General features: G+C 41.8%; 1 protein-coding gene, 1 long non-coding RNA gene and 1 other non-coding gene across 4 annotated transcripts in view; 2 read left to right on the forward strand and 1 right to left on the reverse strand.

Moving 5' to 3' along the window:
* Positions 1-393: 393 nt before the first annotated feature.
* On the forward strand, positions 394-2,192 carry LOC110588583. Its single transcript, XR_002480815.1, has 3 exons — positions 394-909; positions 1,364-1,431; positions 2,023-2,192. It is a non-coding gene; the product is annotated as an uncharacterized LOC110588583 (long non-coding RNA).
* LOC123325430 lies at positions 1,139-1,272 on the forward strand. Its single transcript, XR_006540434.1, has one exon. It is a non-coding gene; the product is annotated as a small nucleolar RNA SNORA13 (small nucleolar RNA).
* A 2,354-nt stretch (positions 2,193-4,546) lies between the features above and the next one.
* The window catches only part of EPB41L4A (erythrocyte membrane protein band 4.1 like 4A), a 248,797-nt gene continuing 236,436 nt past the window's right edge, over positions 4,547-16,907 (reverse strand). Inside the window, exons 19-23 of one of the 2 annotated variants that reach the window (XM_021701451.1) lie at positions 11,412-11,459; positions 10,519-10,587; positions 9,358-9,468; positions 8,011-8,092; positions 4,547-4,690 (exon numbers count right to left, since the gene is read on the reverse strand). In XM_021701451.1, the coding sequence (XP_021557126.1) occupies positions 4,562-4,690; positions 8,011-8,092; positions 9,358-9,468; positions 10,519-10,587; positions 11,412-11,459 (439 nt within the window). In that variant the 3' untranslated portion in view covers positions 4,547-4,561. The remainder of the gene's footprint in view (positions 4,691-8,010; positions 8,093-9,357; positions 9,469-10,518; positions 10,588-11,411; positions 11,460-16,907) is intronic. The other variant, XM_021701458.1, reaches the window with a different exon arrangement.

Raw genomic sequence — 16,907 nt, forward strand, 5'->3', positions numbered from 1 at the left:
TGAAGGACCTTACTCTTCCTCAGCCGGAGACTGAAGAACGCGAGGTTTCAGGTCCTCTGAGCTACACCCGCAGCTCAGCGCTGACCACATGCTCCCGACACTGGGCGCGGGGTGGGTGCACATCCACACGGAAGAAAACCTGCCTGGGCGAAGGCACTGGTCGCACAGCGCAAAGGCGAGACCGCGAGCCCTCGCCCCTCCGTCTTCTTTCCCCCTGGAGCCCCGCCCCACGGCTAATCACTGCGCACTTCGCCCTCGCGCCACACGGCGGCGTCTCGCGAGGGCGCGGCGGCCGGTGGTACAGTCCGTCCTCCCCGCGCCCCCAGGACAGTGGGTCCTTCCAGTCGTAGAAAAGCATTGTGGGAGCAGCCTACGGCCTTTCTTGATTCTGCGCTGGGGTCGCGCGGAGCTGCTCTCCGTCTTCCGGAATGGTGGAGGCCTCGGCGTGCACGGCTTCTCGGCCTCTGACGCGCCCGGGCGCCGGACAGGGGCGCTCGGCCGCCCTGAGGGTGGTGAGACGCCTTTCGCAGCCGGGCCGGCCCCGAGGATCCCGTGCCCTGAGTCCGTGGAGGGCGGACGGCAGCGGCCTGGCTTCGCCCACGTTGCTGGTGGACCGCAGGAGGCTCCGAAGCGGCTCCCAGGCTGCGTACGCACGCCAGGAAATGGGAGATGGATGGGTTTGAGTGCATTTGATTTTATTGGTCATCGACTGCGTGTCAGGGAGATACTCATGTAAGCAGGGGATTTTTTCGTGTGAAAGAGAAAGGCCTCACCATAGGTAGGCATGTATGCCTACGGCATCACAGTTGAGATCAAGTCAACGTAGGAGTAAAGTGCCATTTAAGGTTTAGATCTTGATAGTTGTTTCAAGACGCAGAACTCGGCGAATGAGTGTCCTCAACTTTGCAGGTGAGTTTGCATGTTCGTGCAAGAAAAACCAGTTGCCTCGCAGCTTGAAAGTTTTAACCACGTAAAATATTTTAAATTGCAGTTCTCGTTACCTAGTTTGGGGTTTGAATTGTAAAGGAAAATCTACAGCTGTAATTAATCCCCTTCCAGCTCTAACCCACAGAACAGTTCATTATGGGGTCAGCAACTTTGTGCCATGGATAGAGCAGTCCTTATGCAGTTTTCTTGTAGCCTTTGTGTTGCCCGTTCACTTTTGGAAACTAGTGAATGTGGTGTCAAAAAAGGCATAAACTAAACACTTTGCAGCCTTTTCCTGCCCTTGAATTTGGTATTTTTGGTGGAGGAGCTGCATAAGTAACAGTTGATGCTTTTACATTAGTTTACACATGTGGTCTTGAGTTTGCCAACATGAAGTGTGTGTAGTTTTTCTTAACGGTTTTTAAATTTTGTGCAGGTGAAAGCTGGATGCTTGAAGCAAAGACTGCTGCCAGCTGAACACTGGGAGCACAAAGGTGACCTAAGGTAGGGTGATGCTACCTTGTAGTTCTGTCCTAAAGTGGTTACTCCTAATGCAAATTTTATCTTTCTAGATTGGGGTGCCTTTTCTAGTGGGTGTTAGCTTAAATTAGTACTGCAACACCTGTAGTCAACAAGGTGAAGTTAACAGCAAATAGGGTGGCCTGTTCCTAGCTTATTTTTGAAAAAAAATTTTTTTTTTAAGATTTTATTTATTTATTTGAGAGAGAAAGAATGAGACAGAGAGCATGAGAGGGGGGAGAGTCAGAGGGAGAAGCAGACTCCCTGCTGAGCAGGGAGCCTGATGTGGGACTCGATCCCGGGACTCCAGGATCATGACCTGAGCTGAAGGCAGTCGCTTAACCAACTGAGCCACCCAGGCACCCTATTTTTGAAATTTTAAGATAACGTATTTCTGTGTGTAGTACCTAAATTTCAAACACTTAGCCAAACCTCTGTATGTTTTATGTGGACATTTAAAGCTGAGTCCAGACCTGCATAACTTAATGCAATTCAGAGAAGTATGAATTGTTTAATTAAGTGATGATACAGGTGAATATTTGCTTGTCAAATTGAATGCTTTATTTTGTTTTTTAGGATGTCCTTGATGAAGAATTCAAAAACATCATAGGAAATCTTGACAAGAGTTGCTTGGATCATTTAAGACTCCCAGGAGCCTGAGGGGTACTAAAATTACTGCTTTTGGACAGTCTATAAATACACACTTAAAACAGTAGGGCTACAAATAAATATTTCATTTTGCTTCGTGGAGGCTTGTGTATTAAGTAATTAACTACCGGCAAATAGCATTCTTCACTGAAAGATCAAAGGGAAAAGAAGGGTTTCTCCTTCCTCCCCCAGCGATTTCAAAATGGTTAAATCTCAGTAGTTAAGATTAGTATTCAGCGCAACCAGTTAAGAATAGCCTTGTGAGATAGAGGTTTATGCTACACCCACGGAGAAATAAGTGCTTTCTTTCAGTGCCTTCTGCATGATGAACTGAACTAGACTAGCTGGTTTCTAGGTCACAGGTGTTTTACATTGTCACTGCATTTTTATTTTTACTAGATGGCAGTCAGCACATCCTCTGCCTTCACTTTTCAGGAAAGAACAAATAGTCTGAGCATTGAAAAAATTTATTGAACTTTTCAATAATGTACTAGGAAGTGGGAACACAAGGGTGAGCAAAACAGTTCCTCCCTTTGGAAGCTGAGAGTTGAATGGCAGAAATGTCATCGCAAATATAAAACTTACTTTGTGAGACAAGTCCCATGCATGAGTTGACTAAGACAAAGAAACCTGAGAAAGCAGTTGAGCCTAAGGGTAGGTGTCATTTTTGCAAGGCAAAGTTGGGGATGGCATGTGCACAGGTTGGGCTAGAAAAGGTCCAGATTTGTGATAGTTGTAGTTACTTTCCCTCTTAAGTGCCCTGATTTATAAATGAGTGCTTAATGAGGCTTGAAGGTGGCTGTTAGCTGAGCCCAGAGTATTACAAAACGAGCCTAAACAGCAGGTAAGAGACCAGATCATTTACGGCTTTGTTTACAGCAAGGGGAAACCTAGGATAGTTAATATCTGTCAGTGAAAGGATGCGGTGGACCAGTTGGAGAATACAGTGGTTGTCTAGGCAAGAGACAAACACCATGGACCAGGGTGGTAAAATTTGTGGAGATCATTAGCTGTAGAGGGCAAAGCTCACAGGACTTGGTAATAGGGGAGGTGTCTATAACGACTGCTAGGTGTGTGGTCTTGCACATTCACAAGCATAATGGTCCTAAATCCAGCTAGAGAGCAGCATTTTAAACTAGTTGAATTGGGATTGCCTTGGAGACATCTTAAGTGGCCTTCTGGCAGAACACTGGTCTATAGACTAAGCTATAGGAATACTTTAAGGCTATGGGCATAAATGAGATCCACCTAGAGGGAGAGGACTGAGCTTTTGAGTTAGAAATTGGCGAGGTAGAATAGCGTCTTACTGAAGAGCAGTAAAGAATGGTGAGAAATGTAGAAAACAATGGAATACCGCACTAAAAATGTTGCAAGGCAGCCTAAAAGTTACCCTTGGGATTTGGTACACAAAGTAGTTTTAGTGAGGTCTGTAGTGGAGCAGTGGGGGAGAATCTTAGCAGTTTAAAATCAAGATTAGGAGATGGATTGAGGACACAGGCTACAGATAACCCTTTTGAGAAACTTGAAGAAAGAGAACTGGGGAGGGATTTGTGGTTGTGAAAGTTGGTTGGCTTTTTTTGGTGGGAGAGTTAACAGTTTAAACCAAGTCGCAAGGATCTAGCTGAGAAGAGTAAGGTGACAGAGCTAAGGCCAAAGGAGACCGGGCTCCAGAGCATGGGTGTGGGGACGGGTAGTGTTGGTGGCAGCTCTGGAGGAGGTGGTGGGAGGGAGGTGGTGAGATGTCCTGCGTGATTACTTGACTTTCCCTCTGATAGTCACCCTCAAATGAATTCATCTTTGGGGGAGTTCGGTAGCTAGGCAGGATGGAGGGACCATTTGTGGTTGAGGGTCGTGAATTCATAAGCTGAGGTCAACTGAAATCCACACAGTCTGTTTTCTGAAAACACAAGGACACTAGAAATTAAAAGCAACACTTAAAAGCTTTTTACATTTGTAAATAACCAGTGGAACTTAATACCACAAAATACAGTCTTACAAAGAACATATTTATATGAATAAAAACATCTGCAGTCTGAAAGTGATGTCTCAGTCTTCATACATCTGTGCACAGGCTGAGATCCACCTAGAGGTGGGAAGGACCTTTTCATCCACTTGGTGTGCTGTTGCACAGCTAGCCAGCTGCACACCTGGATGCCAGAGCTTTGATGGGAAGCATCTGGTCTTGGTCGTGGACACAAGATACTTGGAGTCTCCAGGAAGGAAAATAGGGCATCCAGTGAATGAGTTTTCACAAGACTATTCCAGTTACCAAAAAAAAAAAAAAGGCCCTTCAGCACAAATAATGCTGTTAAACCTTTAAAAGACGCAACAGGTTGGATTTTTTTTTTTCCCCCGAAGAAGCACTTGCAGGTCCAAGATACTTGAATAATTACAATTCACAGTTTGAAAGTACAGGTGGCACACCCCCCTCCCACCCCCAATCCCAGGCCCCTCTTCCCGGGCATCGTCAAGTCTCTATCTTGAGGCGTGAAGCTTGGACAGTTTTGACTGTTTTTGCCGTGTGTTTTCCAGCTAGATTGCTTGTAGATGTCTGAGATTTTTCTTCAATCAGGCTATCTTTAGATCCATTTCTTCTCTAGGAAAAAATATTCAAAAGGTAAGATTCAGAGAAGAGAACAGTGAAATCAGTTTTATTAATACATCAGAAATCAAGACCTCAAATCACAAAATATTAAAGCTTCACAGTATCAAAAGTTCAATGAATATTCAAGTTACAACATGAAGGCTTTAAATCTTTAAAGTTAAATCATAGTAACATGCATAATACACTTTATGCATGAAAGTTAGTCCTCGGGGCCCCTGGGTGGCTCAGTCGTTAAGCGTCTGCCTTCGGCTCAGGTCATGATCCCAGGGTCCTGGGACTGAGCCCCGCATCGGGCTCCCTGCTCAGCGGGTAGTCTGCTTCTCCCTCTCCCACTCCCCCTGCTTGTGTTCCTTCTCTCACTGTGTCTCTCTCTGTCAAATAAATAAAATCTTAAAAAAAAAAAAAAAAGTCAAGTATGCCAATTAAGTGTCATTTTTCTGTGTAGTTATTCCTAAACTAAGCTCCAAGGTTGAATCAAGATCATTTTAGAGTGTGAGACATCTGTTGGAAATGGAAGATTTCTAGATAATACAGTGTGTCAGTGCAGGGGGATGGAAAGCTAATACAGGAGTTGGAAAAGGAGCAAGGAGGTTACCTAAAACAAGCCACTACCTTGTAAATTAGTCTACCATTAACCCTGTCCCCTCTGCCTGCGTATCTTGAGGAAATAAAGTGAATCAGAGTCCCTCATCCATCCCACTTTTACCAGCCTTCTGCATGGTGAGGTGAGGTGGAGGCAGGCCAAGACACTACCAGACCTCTGGCACCCTGGCAGAACTAGGACATGCAGCTTTGCTGCTCCCCTATGTCACTCAAGTCCTTCCTCCACATGGCAGCCAGATCAATGGGTTCTTTTTGGCACTTAGAATAAAATCCAGACTTCTTCCCTCGTGTCTAAAGCCTGTGTTATCTGCCCCCACCCGCACCAGGTCGAGACCACACAGGGCTTTCAGCTCAAACACTCAGGCCCTTTACAGACTGTTTTCTCCCACGCTCTTCCCTCTGCACATGGATGGCTCCTCCCCTGCAAGGTTTCAGCTCTACACTTCGGTTTCTGAGATGGCTTTCTTTGACCACTCATCTCTATAAGGTGAGGTCACCTGTTGATTTGCTAACTCAGCCCTTTGTTTCTTCATAATGCTTACCTAATTTTTTAAATTTTGCCTGTTTTATGTGTTATATGTCTAGGCCAGGAGTCAGCAAATATTTTTCTGTGAAGGGCCAGACTGTGGACTACATCTGGTTGTTGTTACATGTTGTCCCCCTCCCCCACCCTTTCTTTAAAACAGCCCTTTAAAAATGGAAAAGCCATTATCAGCTCCTGGGCTGTACAAGAACAGGCAGACCAGATTTAGCCTATAGACTAGTCTGCTGACTACCCAACCAGTGCCTGTCACTCTTTACATCTGCTCATTGTTTGTTGAATTCAAAGTCAAAGGTGTCACACAGAGAAGCTTAGAATCAGTGCCACTGGTAAGAAGATGCAGGGGAGTTGTTCTTGTACGCAGCAAAGTGAGAGCTATTCTCTCAATGTGCCTAAGTTGGAGATTCCTAAGTGATGGTGATTAGGGAGTCTAGAGTAGTTGGAAAAGCAAAACTACGATAAAATAAGATTCTTATTTGTACTGAGTCCAACTTCAAAAAGTTCTGAAAAATAATGCTTATTTATCCTCATAGTAACCTTAACAGGGTTACTACCTACACTGTACAAAAATTGAAGTTTAGAAGTTAAACGGTTTGTCCAAAGTCACACAAGTGCTATGTGGAGACAAGGAGACAAAAATGCAGGTCAATCTGAATGCAAAGCCTAAACTAATCTTGAATATAAATTTTTTAAAACTACTACTGACTTGAAACAAATTGTTTGGGCAACTTGTTAGCTCTCCCAGATCTATCTAATCAAAAATGAGGCAGATTTTGGTGGAAGCTGGGATCAACTACCCTGATCGCCATTCTGGACTGAGGCATTCACTCCCCAGCTGCTGGGAGTGTTGGCTGCCCTACAGCTCAAAAACTGAGCCCTTCCCCGGAAACTCCCCCAGGGCACCCCTTATCGAGTGACTTGCTCCATGGTGAATGTGAGTGTGTAAAGGCCCAAGAGCTTTGTGTCCAGGTGGGAGGGACTGAATGGACCATCTCAGCTCTAGAGCTCCCTGTGGAATCAACTGATGTTTTATTGGGAGTACACCACACACTTCCACTCTTGCCTGTCTTTCACTTCCCAAGTGTTGATCCTAAGAGTCTTTTCCAATAAACTTCCTCCTTGTAAAACTCAATCTCAGAATCTCTTCCCAGGGAGCCTAAGTTAAATCAGCACAGGCTTTTCTGTCCCTGCACAAGTCAATGACAAAAATGAATCAGGAGAAACAAAGGGCAGCATATGACAAGTAACGCTGGAGTCCGTTTTCTTAAGTTGTCCATAAACTCCCTGAATTTACATACAAAACTATGTATGTGCTTACATGCATTTTTATGGGACAGAAACAGCAGTTTAATTGCTTTCCACGGGGATCCAGGATCTAAAAACTGAAAACCACGCACTGCGAACAGTGGGCTGACATTGATCCATTATAAACATCAACTTTGTTCTTAGAGTGAAGGTTTAACCAGATATAAATCCATCCAATGAACTTACACAACCTACTATTTTCTCTTATTTACCATGAGAGATGGTGTTAAACACCTTGCTGCAATATGTTTGTGACAGTGCTCTCCTATCTAATTCAGCTGAGTATTAAATCGATTTTGTTAAGGCAGCTAGATGCTCTACTATGTCCTTGAATTCCCTTTTAACCACATTTTCTTAAACATTTCCAGAACAAAAGTAATTCTCTTTGATGGAGAAGACAGAAATGAAATAGGACTTGAGTAATTCTCCTGTCTGCCATTAGTTCTAACAATAGAACATCTGCCCGCTGTGAGTCTATCACTTTCTCCTTGTTTCTCTGGCTCAAAAAACATCTAAAAGAATTTTTTTTTTTTTTTTAATTAGTGAAACCATTGTTTCTTCATTCTGGCTCCAAACAATCTTACCATCTCTGTTATCCTTGGCTTTGCTCCAAGCATCAGATCACTTGAGACCTTGCACTAGCTCTAGCTCTCACTTCTAACATAACTCTACCCACGTTGTGCCTTGCCTTGATCATGTAACCCTCCTTCCTTCTTCCACACTCGGTATACCTTCTTTTAAAATTATGGAATCTCAAAGTGAAGTTAGAGATTCATTGCTCTATTTCCCCCAAAAGACCTTTCAGAAGGGTGCTTCTGAAAAACTGTCATCAGTACCAACACCTTAAAACTTCATTACCAACCTGATGAACCGTGGAGCCACCAGAACCCTGAGCATCTGAAGAACGGGTCACAGGGAGTGGAGGTACAAGATCCGTTTTTGAACTGCAGAGAATTTGTTTTAGAATTAAGGATTGAAACAGTACCTAGAATCCCAACTTGAGCTGGAAGAGGATTACAGGATAGAAAGCATGTTTTATAAACCTTCATATTCCTTACAGTGCCTACACAGTGCTTTACACAGAGAGGTGTTTAATAAATGTTTTTGAATTAAGTTGAGCAGGTTAGGTAACTTGTTCAAAATCACAGCAAATAAATAGGAGAACCAAGAATAAAACAGGTGTGGTTCCCATGTGCTTTTGTTACTGTGACATGTATAAATGGCTTTTTGATTTGTTTCCAGAGAAGCATTTATTGGCCATTTATTCTTTTTCTATAAACCTATGAGGCTATGAATAGCCAGGCTCTACATTTTACAAACAAAACAAAAAATAAACAAAACCTGGCCTATACCTCTCTCTGCTGGGTTAGTCTACCTCCCAATTTATTGTTAGTCTATCTCCCAATTTAAAATTTTGAGCCTTAATTCAGAGTTCAATGATTAACATTCCTACCCAGCAATACCAAGTACATGATGCATAATTATTTCATTAGCATATTCATTTAAAATATAGCACCTATTGTGACCATAGTGTGAGAAATGGTCACTTTCCTCAAAAGAAAAACTAAATACAAAGAAATGACTGCAACACATATTTACTGTAGTAAAAGAAAATGTCCTCTGATCAGAAAGAAACTTATGCCACTTCTCTCAAATAAGGATGCATTATTCATAACAGAATAGTTCATACATCTTCTTCTTCTAAAAGTTTCAGGGCAGGGGCGCCTGGGTGGCTCAGTCAGTTAAGTGTCTGCTTTGGCTCAGGGCATGATCCCAGGGTCCTGGATCGAGCCCCATATCGGGCTCCCTGCTCACTGGGAAGCCTGCTTCTCCCTCTCCCTCTGCCATCTGCCCCGACTTGTGCTCTCTGGCATGCTCTCTCTCTCTATCCCTGTCAAATGAATAAATAAAAATCTTAAAAATAAATAAATAAAAGTTTCAGTGCATAGCTTGGAGGTGTCATGATTTAGCCTAAGTATGGTCTAGCTCTGTGCCATCCCATATGGTTGCCACTAGCCGTACAGGGCTGTTTAAATTTAAATTGATTAAAAATAATATTACATTTTCAGTTTCTCAGTCACTCTAGCCACTTTTCAAATAATAGCCACAGATACAGAACATTTCCATCATTGCAGAAAATCCCATTATACTGTGCTGTTCTGGAGCCGGAACCATGGAGGGGATGATGTACTCACGCTTGCCTACTTACTTCACCTCCGAGAGAACAGATCGCTCTCCATCTGAACACTGGGACCGGCGATACTGGCGGTAACTTCGCGGCGAATGGGAATGCCTGATGCGGACTGGGTCACCTTGAGTCCTGAACAAGCAACCAAAAATGTGGAAACAAACCAGAAGTCAGAACAGGATAATTTGGAATTTTCCCTTAAGGTGGAAACCACAGAAGAATAAGACTTCGAGAGTTTAAAAAGAACTTGATCCCTCTGAGCCTGTAAAGCCTAAGTGGTTTAAATTTCACAAGCTAACAACAGAACACTTCTCCTTTGACCATACATGAAAATGACACTCTAGTATTTGTATGTACGTGGGTATATATATATTTTCTCTTAAATGAAAAAATTTTAATGAAACTATTCCCAGTTCAATTTTTTCCAAAAGTGTGTAAAAAAAAAAAAACCTACAATGCAGACAAAATGGCATTCCTACCAGAAAAAGTTGGTCCTTGTCCTAGCTACTAATTAGCCTGTCATTAAGAATTCAATCTTTGGCCCAAAGATAAGGAGAGGTAGGAATGGGAGTGGGGGAGGGTGTGTACAAACCTGCTGTTTGACCAGAGTGGGAAGCAAGCATGGGTTACAGAGGGACATGAAGCAATGAAGTAGAATCCCACTTTCTCTTAACTCATTGTAGCAGGGCAGAAAACAGAGTAAATAGATCATCTTATGCTGCATCCTATACTGAATGATTAGGGAGTCCTCTTATGCTTCCATGAAGCATGTTCAATGTGCTAGTTCTATGACAGGGATTGGGTTGGGCTTATATGAAAGGATTTGTGGCCAATATAATTCTCTGGGCATTAAAGTAATGAATAAGAAGAAACATTGTTACCAATCAGTGAATATCTCAAAAAAGGAATTTTTATTTTAAAACTGACATTAATCATCAAAAGCCCTTTTGTAGCTACCACATACAAACAGGCAGTTAATAGGAGATAATAGTGACCGTAGGACAGAATATCAATTAGCTTTAATACACCCTTTTCTACCTCTTCCCCTAAAGTTGTAATTTTAGTTAAAACAGAAAGACAAATTAAAGCACTTCATGGAACACCAATGAAGAGTAAGAATGGATTATTTACTAATAAGTATTAATGAAACTTTTGTGAAAAGATTTTCAAAGACATACGCACTCTACTTTAGTATATGGAATCTCTTTTAATTGTTCTTCAGACAATCCAGAAGGATCCACAAGTTCCTTTCTAGAAGGGAATGTGCAAGAAAATTAAAGTTATGATGCTGATATAAATACTAATTAATACCTTTCACAACCGGCAGATGGGTTTTCCCTTCCTAACCGTGTCCCAAAACACAACGTTAGTAAAACTAGGAGAAACATAAGCCAGGAACAAAGATTAAAAAACTAGAATGTATTCAAGGAAAAACGGGGGGGGAAAAAAAACCCTTTTCTATAGCTCTTCTTTTTTTCCAGTTTTTCTATATCCAGAATGTAGAGGACTCTCCACCCATTATCTCCCTACAAAAAATCGGCTTCTCTCCCCTGCAGTAGGCATCTTTTTTCCTTCTGAATCTGTTTTCCTTGGTATTTATTTGTTTTTTGCTTTTTTTTTTTAAAGATTTTATTTATTTGACAGAGAGAAACATAGCGAGAGAGGGAACACAAGCAGGGGGAGTAGGAGAGGGAGAAGCAGGCTTCCTGCAGAGCAGGGAGCCCGATGCGGGGCTCGATCCCAGGACCCTGGGACCATGACCTGAGCCGAAGGCAGACGCTTAACGACTGAGCCACCCAGGCGCCCCCCTTGGTATTTATTTGTAAACTATTGGCCAGTCTGAGGCCCATTTACAGGCAAGGCTAACTGGTCTAAAGAGAGGACTACCTACAGAGGGGCTGCTGGCCTGAGAAGGCACCACCATGGGAGGGCGGTGTTCCACACAATGATGGCAAAGTAGACCGTGGGACAGGCTTCAGCCAGAGGCTGCCTCTTGGTGTCCAGTGGTCTTCCTCGTAAATGCCTTAACACTACACGGGTTTTAGAACAATAATAAGAAAAAAAGCAGTACTTACTGAATATGCTTCCATAACTCTTCTTTTGCTTGGATATCAGGGCTCCTCCTATAAAGAGAAAACACACCACTCATGTCTACAAACATGCTTCATCTAACAATCTCACAGCTAACTTTAGCAGAGCAACATTCCTAGTTTTCAGACCTTGAAGTTCTTATTTGCCAGCTGGGACCAGACAAGAAAAGACTGGGCAGGGAGAGCCAATGTGGGATAGTATAGAGACACCGGATAATTTATCTGCTAGCACTACTGAAGAAAATCACAGAACAACCAGCCACAAGCAGGCAGGGCTTTATGTGATGAATAGAGCTTAGAAGTTTAGGAGCAAATCCACACACCCTCCAGTGGTGATTTTACAATGAAGAGGATTCAGGGCTTCTGTTTCTGGTCCTTCTGGCTATTTCTTTTTTCTTTTTTTTTTTTTTTTAAAGATTTTATTTATTTATTTGACAGAGAGAGACAGCAAGAGAGGGAACACAAGCAGGGGGTGTGGGAGAGACAGAAGCAGGCTTCCCGCTGAGCAGGGAGCCCGATGCGGGGCTCGATCCCAGGACCCTGGGATCATGACCTGAGCCGAAGGCAGACGCTTAACGACTGAGCCACCCAGGCGCCCCCCTTCTGGCTATTTCTAAGTAAAGGCAAAGAACTCATCCTGATTCTATTAATACAAAAGATTCTCAACATGATCTGTGATTACCTACTAGAAGCAGCAACCACGGAAAAGGAAATGGTGGGACAGCTCAGACCTGGCAGACTGTGCTAGTGACCCACCTTTCATATTACATCTGACACTGTGTTTCTGGGTAAAAGCACGGGCCCAGAAATGCTGGAATCTATGTGTGGCTCGTACTGTCACCCTCTATATGCCCTTCTCCATCCCCATCTACATACCCCACAATCTCTTCTCCGAAAGCTACTCGAGTAGAAATTATACCACTACTTTTAATTTCCTAGAATGAGAAATTGGAAGTCAGCATTCCTGTGTTCACCCTCCCCATAATAGCAATGAATTCTAGAAATCTATTATCACTGCAATTGTTGCACAGAATGACGTTTTTTCCTAGTGAGAAAATGATAAGCTTTCATTCATCCTTTCAACAGAACCAAAGCCTAATAAAGGCCCAAAGAAAGGACCCAAACCCTAACAATTAAAAGGCCTGGAGGTTTGCAAAGCCACTGCAATACTCTGTCATGTGCAATTTTACATTCATAATCTGTGTCAACATTTTGGGCTCAATATCACATTCTACAGATGATATTACCATTGTTTTCATTTTTCTCAGTTAATGAGGCACCACTGAGGCATTCTGGTAGGGTTTTCTGAGCCCACAGAATACAATAAGCTACTTTCTAGCAATTAAATTGACTAAGTGGTCTTTTTTTTTTTTCCTTTGTGGGGGGAAAAAAAAACCTGTAAAGGTCTTTTAATCAACTCAAAAGGAATCAAAACATGGAAGATAAGGGGAGGGGATGAAGCCTTGGTCTCAAACATATAAAACGTGATTATTGTTAAATGTTGATGTTGTTATATAATAAAATTATATGCGTAAAAAAAATCTTAAGGAATGCTTCTTTGGGGCGCCTGGGTGGCTCAGTCATTAAGCATCTGCCTTCGGCTCAGGTCCTGGTCCCAGGGTCCTGGGATCGAGCCCCATATCGGGCTCCCTGCTCAGCGGGAGGCCTGCTTCTCCCTCTCCCGCTCCCCCTGCTTGTGTTCCCTCTCTCGCTGTCTCTCTCTGTGTGTCACATAAATAAATAAGATCTTTAAAAAAAAACAAAAAAGGATATTAAAAAAAAGAAGAAATGCTTCTTTGGAAGGATTTTTCTGTAAGAAATCTGCCTTTCCTACATTTGGCTGGTGTGATTCACTGGACAATATGATAACCCACGAAGTGATACTACCAGAGAAGATGCTAATATTAAAAAGCACTAAGCTGCTCACTCCATTCCCAGAGGAAAGATGGTTCTGTTTCAACTATACACCAGCATCTGATTCTCACAGAAGGTCACCCAACAGTCTAAAGTATTACATCATATCTAGGTTGGGAGGCCGTTCTATTGATAATCATTCTTATCTCTGAAAGATGCGATAGTGTGGCTATCTTTGAGTTGACCTGGGTTCCTCAACCTCAGCACTACTGACATTTGGGGTCAGGTAATTCTTTGCTATCGAGGGCTGTCCTGTGCATCATAGGATGATGAGTAGCACCTACGGTCTCTACCCACGATGCTACTAATACCTCCCCAGGGTGACAAGCAAAAATTGTCTCCAGACATTGGCAAACGTCTCATGGAGGCAGAACTGCCCCAGATCGGAAATGACTGGTCAAAGGTTTGACCTGAAAGTAAAGTAGCTATGGTCGGGTGGAGCGACTATGAGGCCAGGTCACTGCAAAGATCCATTATGTGGATACTGAAACAGTGCTGTAAAGAATGACAGCAAGGCAGGAACCAAATCTTAAAAGAAAGAGGGAAGAAACCCAGGGCGCAGTTGATGAGCTACAGTAAGTGGTGGACTTTTGATGGTATGAGATTCAAAACTGAGTGCTTTGAGGAAGGAGAGAGAGAGAATGAGAAAAAGCAATGAGGGGGCCCCCACGACCACCACCACAGGCTAGTGATGAGAGATGGTGAATGCGAACAATATACAAAAAGCTTGATAATACTGGATATTTCTGAGTTTTGGAACTGCAGGTAACTTTATTTTCTTATTTATATTAACCTCTCTTTTCTGATTTATTTTTAGCCAAGAGAATTTCTAACCTTAGTTATTAGAAAAGAAAAAAAAACGGGCGCCTGGGTGGCTCAGTTGGTTGGGCGACTGCCTTCGGCTCAGGTCATGATCCTGGAGTCCCGGGATCGAGTCCCGCATCGGGCTCCCTGCTCGGCGGGGAGTCTGCTTCTCCCTCTGACCCTCCCCCCTCTCATGTGTTCTCTCTCTCTCAAATAAATAAATAAAATCTTTAAAAAAAAGAAGAAAACTATTAAAAAAAAAAGAAAAAAAAACATAGATGTATTTTCATGTTTTAAAAAATTACTATTGTTGTGATTCCACAGGCAATGCCTTTCAGTCCCATCTTGTAAGAATTAGCAGAAATGTTATCTTAACCCAAATGGGAACATTAGTCCTTCCGGCCATAAATAATGATCCTAAAAGATTCAGAAGTTTAGCCTATGTGTTTCAGTTCTATAGCGTCTATAATAGTCATATATTTAAGGAAACTGAGTTCTGAAATGGCCAGTGGTCTCAAGCAGCTTTAGGGCAGGGAGAAGTTCCAAAGCTAAAGAAACAAAAAAAAGCCCTAATTTCCTCCAATTCCTAGACCACCTGTGATTTAACAGATGTAAACACAGGCAACATGCTAATGAGGAATGTATTATTTTTATGCTTACATCTGCATACATTTAATCAATAATTTAGGATGAATTCAGGATCTGCGGCTCAACATCATTCTGTAGATTTAGAAAGCTGTGGGATTCCGACAGCCATTTTTCTTAATTAAAAGGCCCTTAATTATGCAGATGTTTTACTTGAACTCTCCAAATAAGTTCCTAAGGAAATGTTCTATTTCTATAAAAAACGCACATTAAGTCCAATATTAGTCCAGTACTTCTCAAAAAAAAAAAAAAACAAACATCCCTCATCCACACCTTATACCAATAGTCCAATTTAAATATTCATTTTTCAGAGAAATTTGTTTGATGAGGTATCACTTAGAATCATCATCTTCCTTTCTTCCAAAACCCTAAAATAAGAATACTACTTCATAAATCTACAAAGGGTATATTAAAAAAAAAAAAAGATTTAGTTATTTTAGAGAGAGAGACAGCACACAAGTGGTGGGAGGGGTAGAGGGAGAGAATCTTTCAGGCAGACTCCCCACTGAGTGTGGAGCCTCATGTGGGGCTCAATCCCATGACCCACGAGATCACGACCTGAGCTGAAACCAAGACTCAGACACTTAACCGACTGAGCCACCCAGTTGACTGTACAAAGGGTTTAAACCCCATCAATGCACGTAGTCTTCTATATCCCCCTAACCTTCCAATTATATTAGCTAGAAAACATTATATATTATACTATAGGGTAGAGTACACTATATTTTGTGTACTATATTATACTAAAAAATATAAAAAATGTGGTAGCATTTGACTTATTATTTTTGTGATTTTACTACTGAACACTGCTCTTAAAGGAAATTTAGAGTTGAAAATATGTTACTAAGAATACTGTAAGTTTATAAAACATCTTTATTTTAAAAATTCAAAGCCCTTAACAAATATATTCCTCATCATATTCCTGAGCAGTCAGAATAGACATGATTAAGAGATAGCTTAATCTTCCCCTCCTTCCCTTTTTCCTCCCTTCCCATGTCAGAATTAAAGAAGGATTAGGAAGCCACAGAGCCCAGCAACCTAGCTGCTGAAGATCATTCAAGAGTCACTTCCAAAACCTGCATGCTCAATCTTTAAGGCATCAGACTTCTGTTTGGTGTTTAACTGGGAACATCACTTCATCCTGACAATCTCATTCTGGCATCATCATTTTTCAATAAAAATTGTGAGTCATTATCACCACCAGAGGGAGCCTGAGCCTTCTCACCCAAACAAGTGGAACCTATGAGAACTATTGTTTTGGCTTCAATGCCTCTTTCAAATATCCCAATAAGTAAAGGTTACTCATAGAGAAAAGAAGTTTCATCAAAGTTTTCTAATGATAAGTAAACAAGAATGTCATGGCAATGCAGCTGCAAAATGTACTAGAAAGAACTGCACTTCTCAATGACTTCCTAGATGAGATCCAATCTCATTATAGTTTAACATGTTTTAGGAGAGAGGGGTTTTGTATTTCATACTATTGTATGTCTCTGGTATTTATAATAAATACAGCTTTTTAGCGTTTCACTGGGAATTTAAAAAAAATAAAATGCATGAAGCATGTGTGAATGATGTATCATAGCATTCTAAACCCCCAGTGGATATACCTCCGTATGACAATTTATAGACAGCGCAGTAGGAATTCAAGAATATGGGAGTAATTGAGAGGTAAGTGGTTTACTGTGTATCTGAAATGCCAAATATAAGTATATGTGAAGAACAATTTTAATTACTTTCTCAGATGCTGCTCTAGCCATGTTTCCATTTTTTAAAAAAGCAGTAGTGGTTCCTAAATTTGCATAGAACCAAATTCTAATCTTCATGTGAGTTGGCCCCACCCTACTCTCTTTATATCTCCCTTCCTCCTCATCTCAAGGGAAAAAAAAAAAGTCAATACCTTACAGTGTTTCTAGAGATTAACCAAGATCTGGAGAACTTACTAATTATAGTAACTGTAATTGCAAGTATGATGTCACAGGTACCTGAATTCAAGTATGACCTGAATTTTCAGCAAAACTCTGTGAGAATGGTATTATCTGTTTGTAGACATGACAGTGGGAGTTCATGGAGATTAGGCAGTAAACTAACACCGGGGAGGCCCAGAATGTCAACAGAGGT

This window comes from Neomonachus schauinslandi, chromosome 7 (genome assembly GCF_002201575.2).
Source record: "Neomonachus schauinslandi chromosome 7, ASM220157v2, whole genome shotgun sequence".
NCBI lineage: Eukaryota > Metazoa > Chordata > Mammalia > Carnivora > Phocidae > Neomonachus > Neomonachus schauinslandi.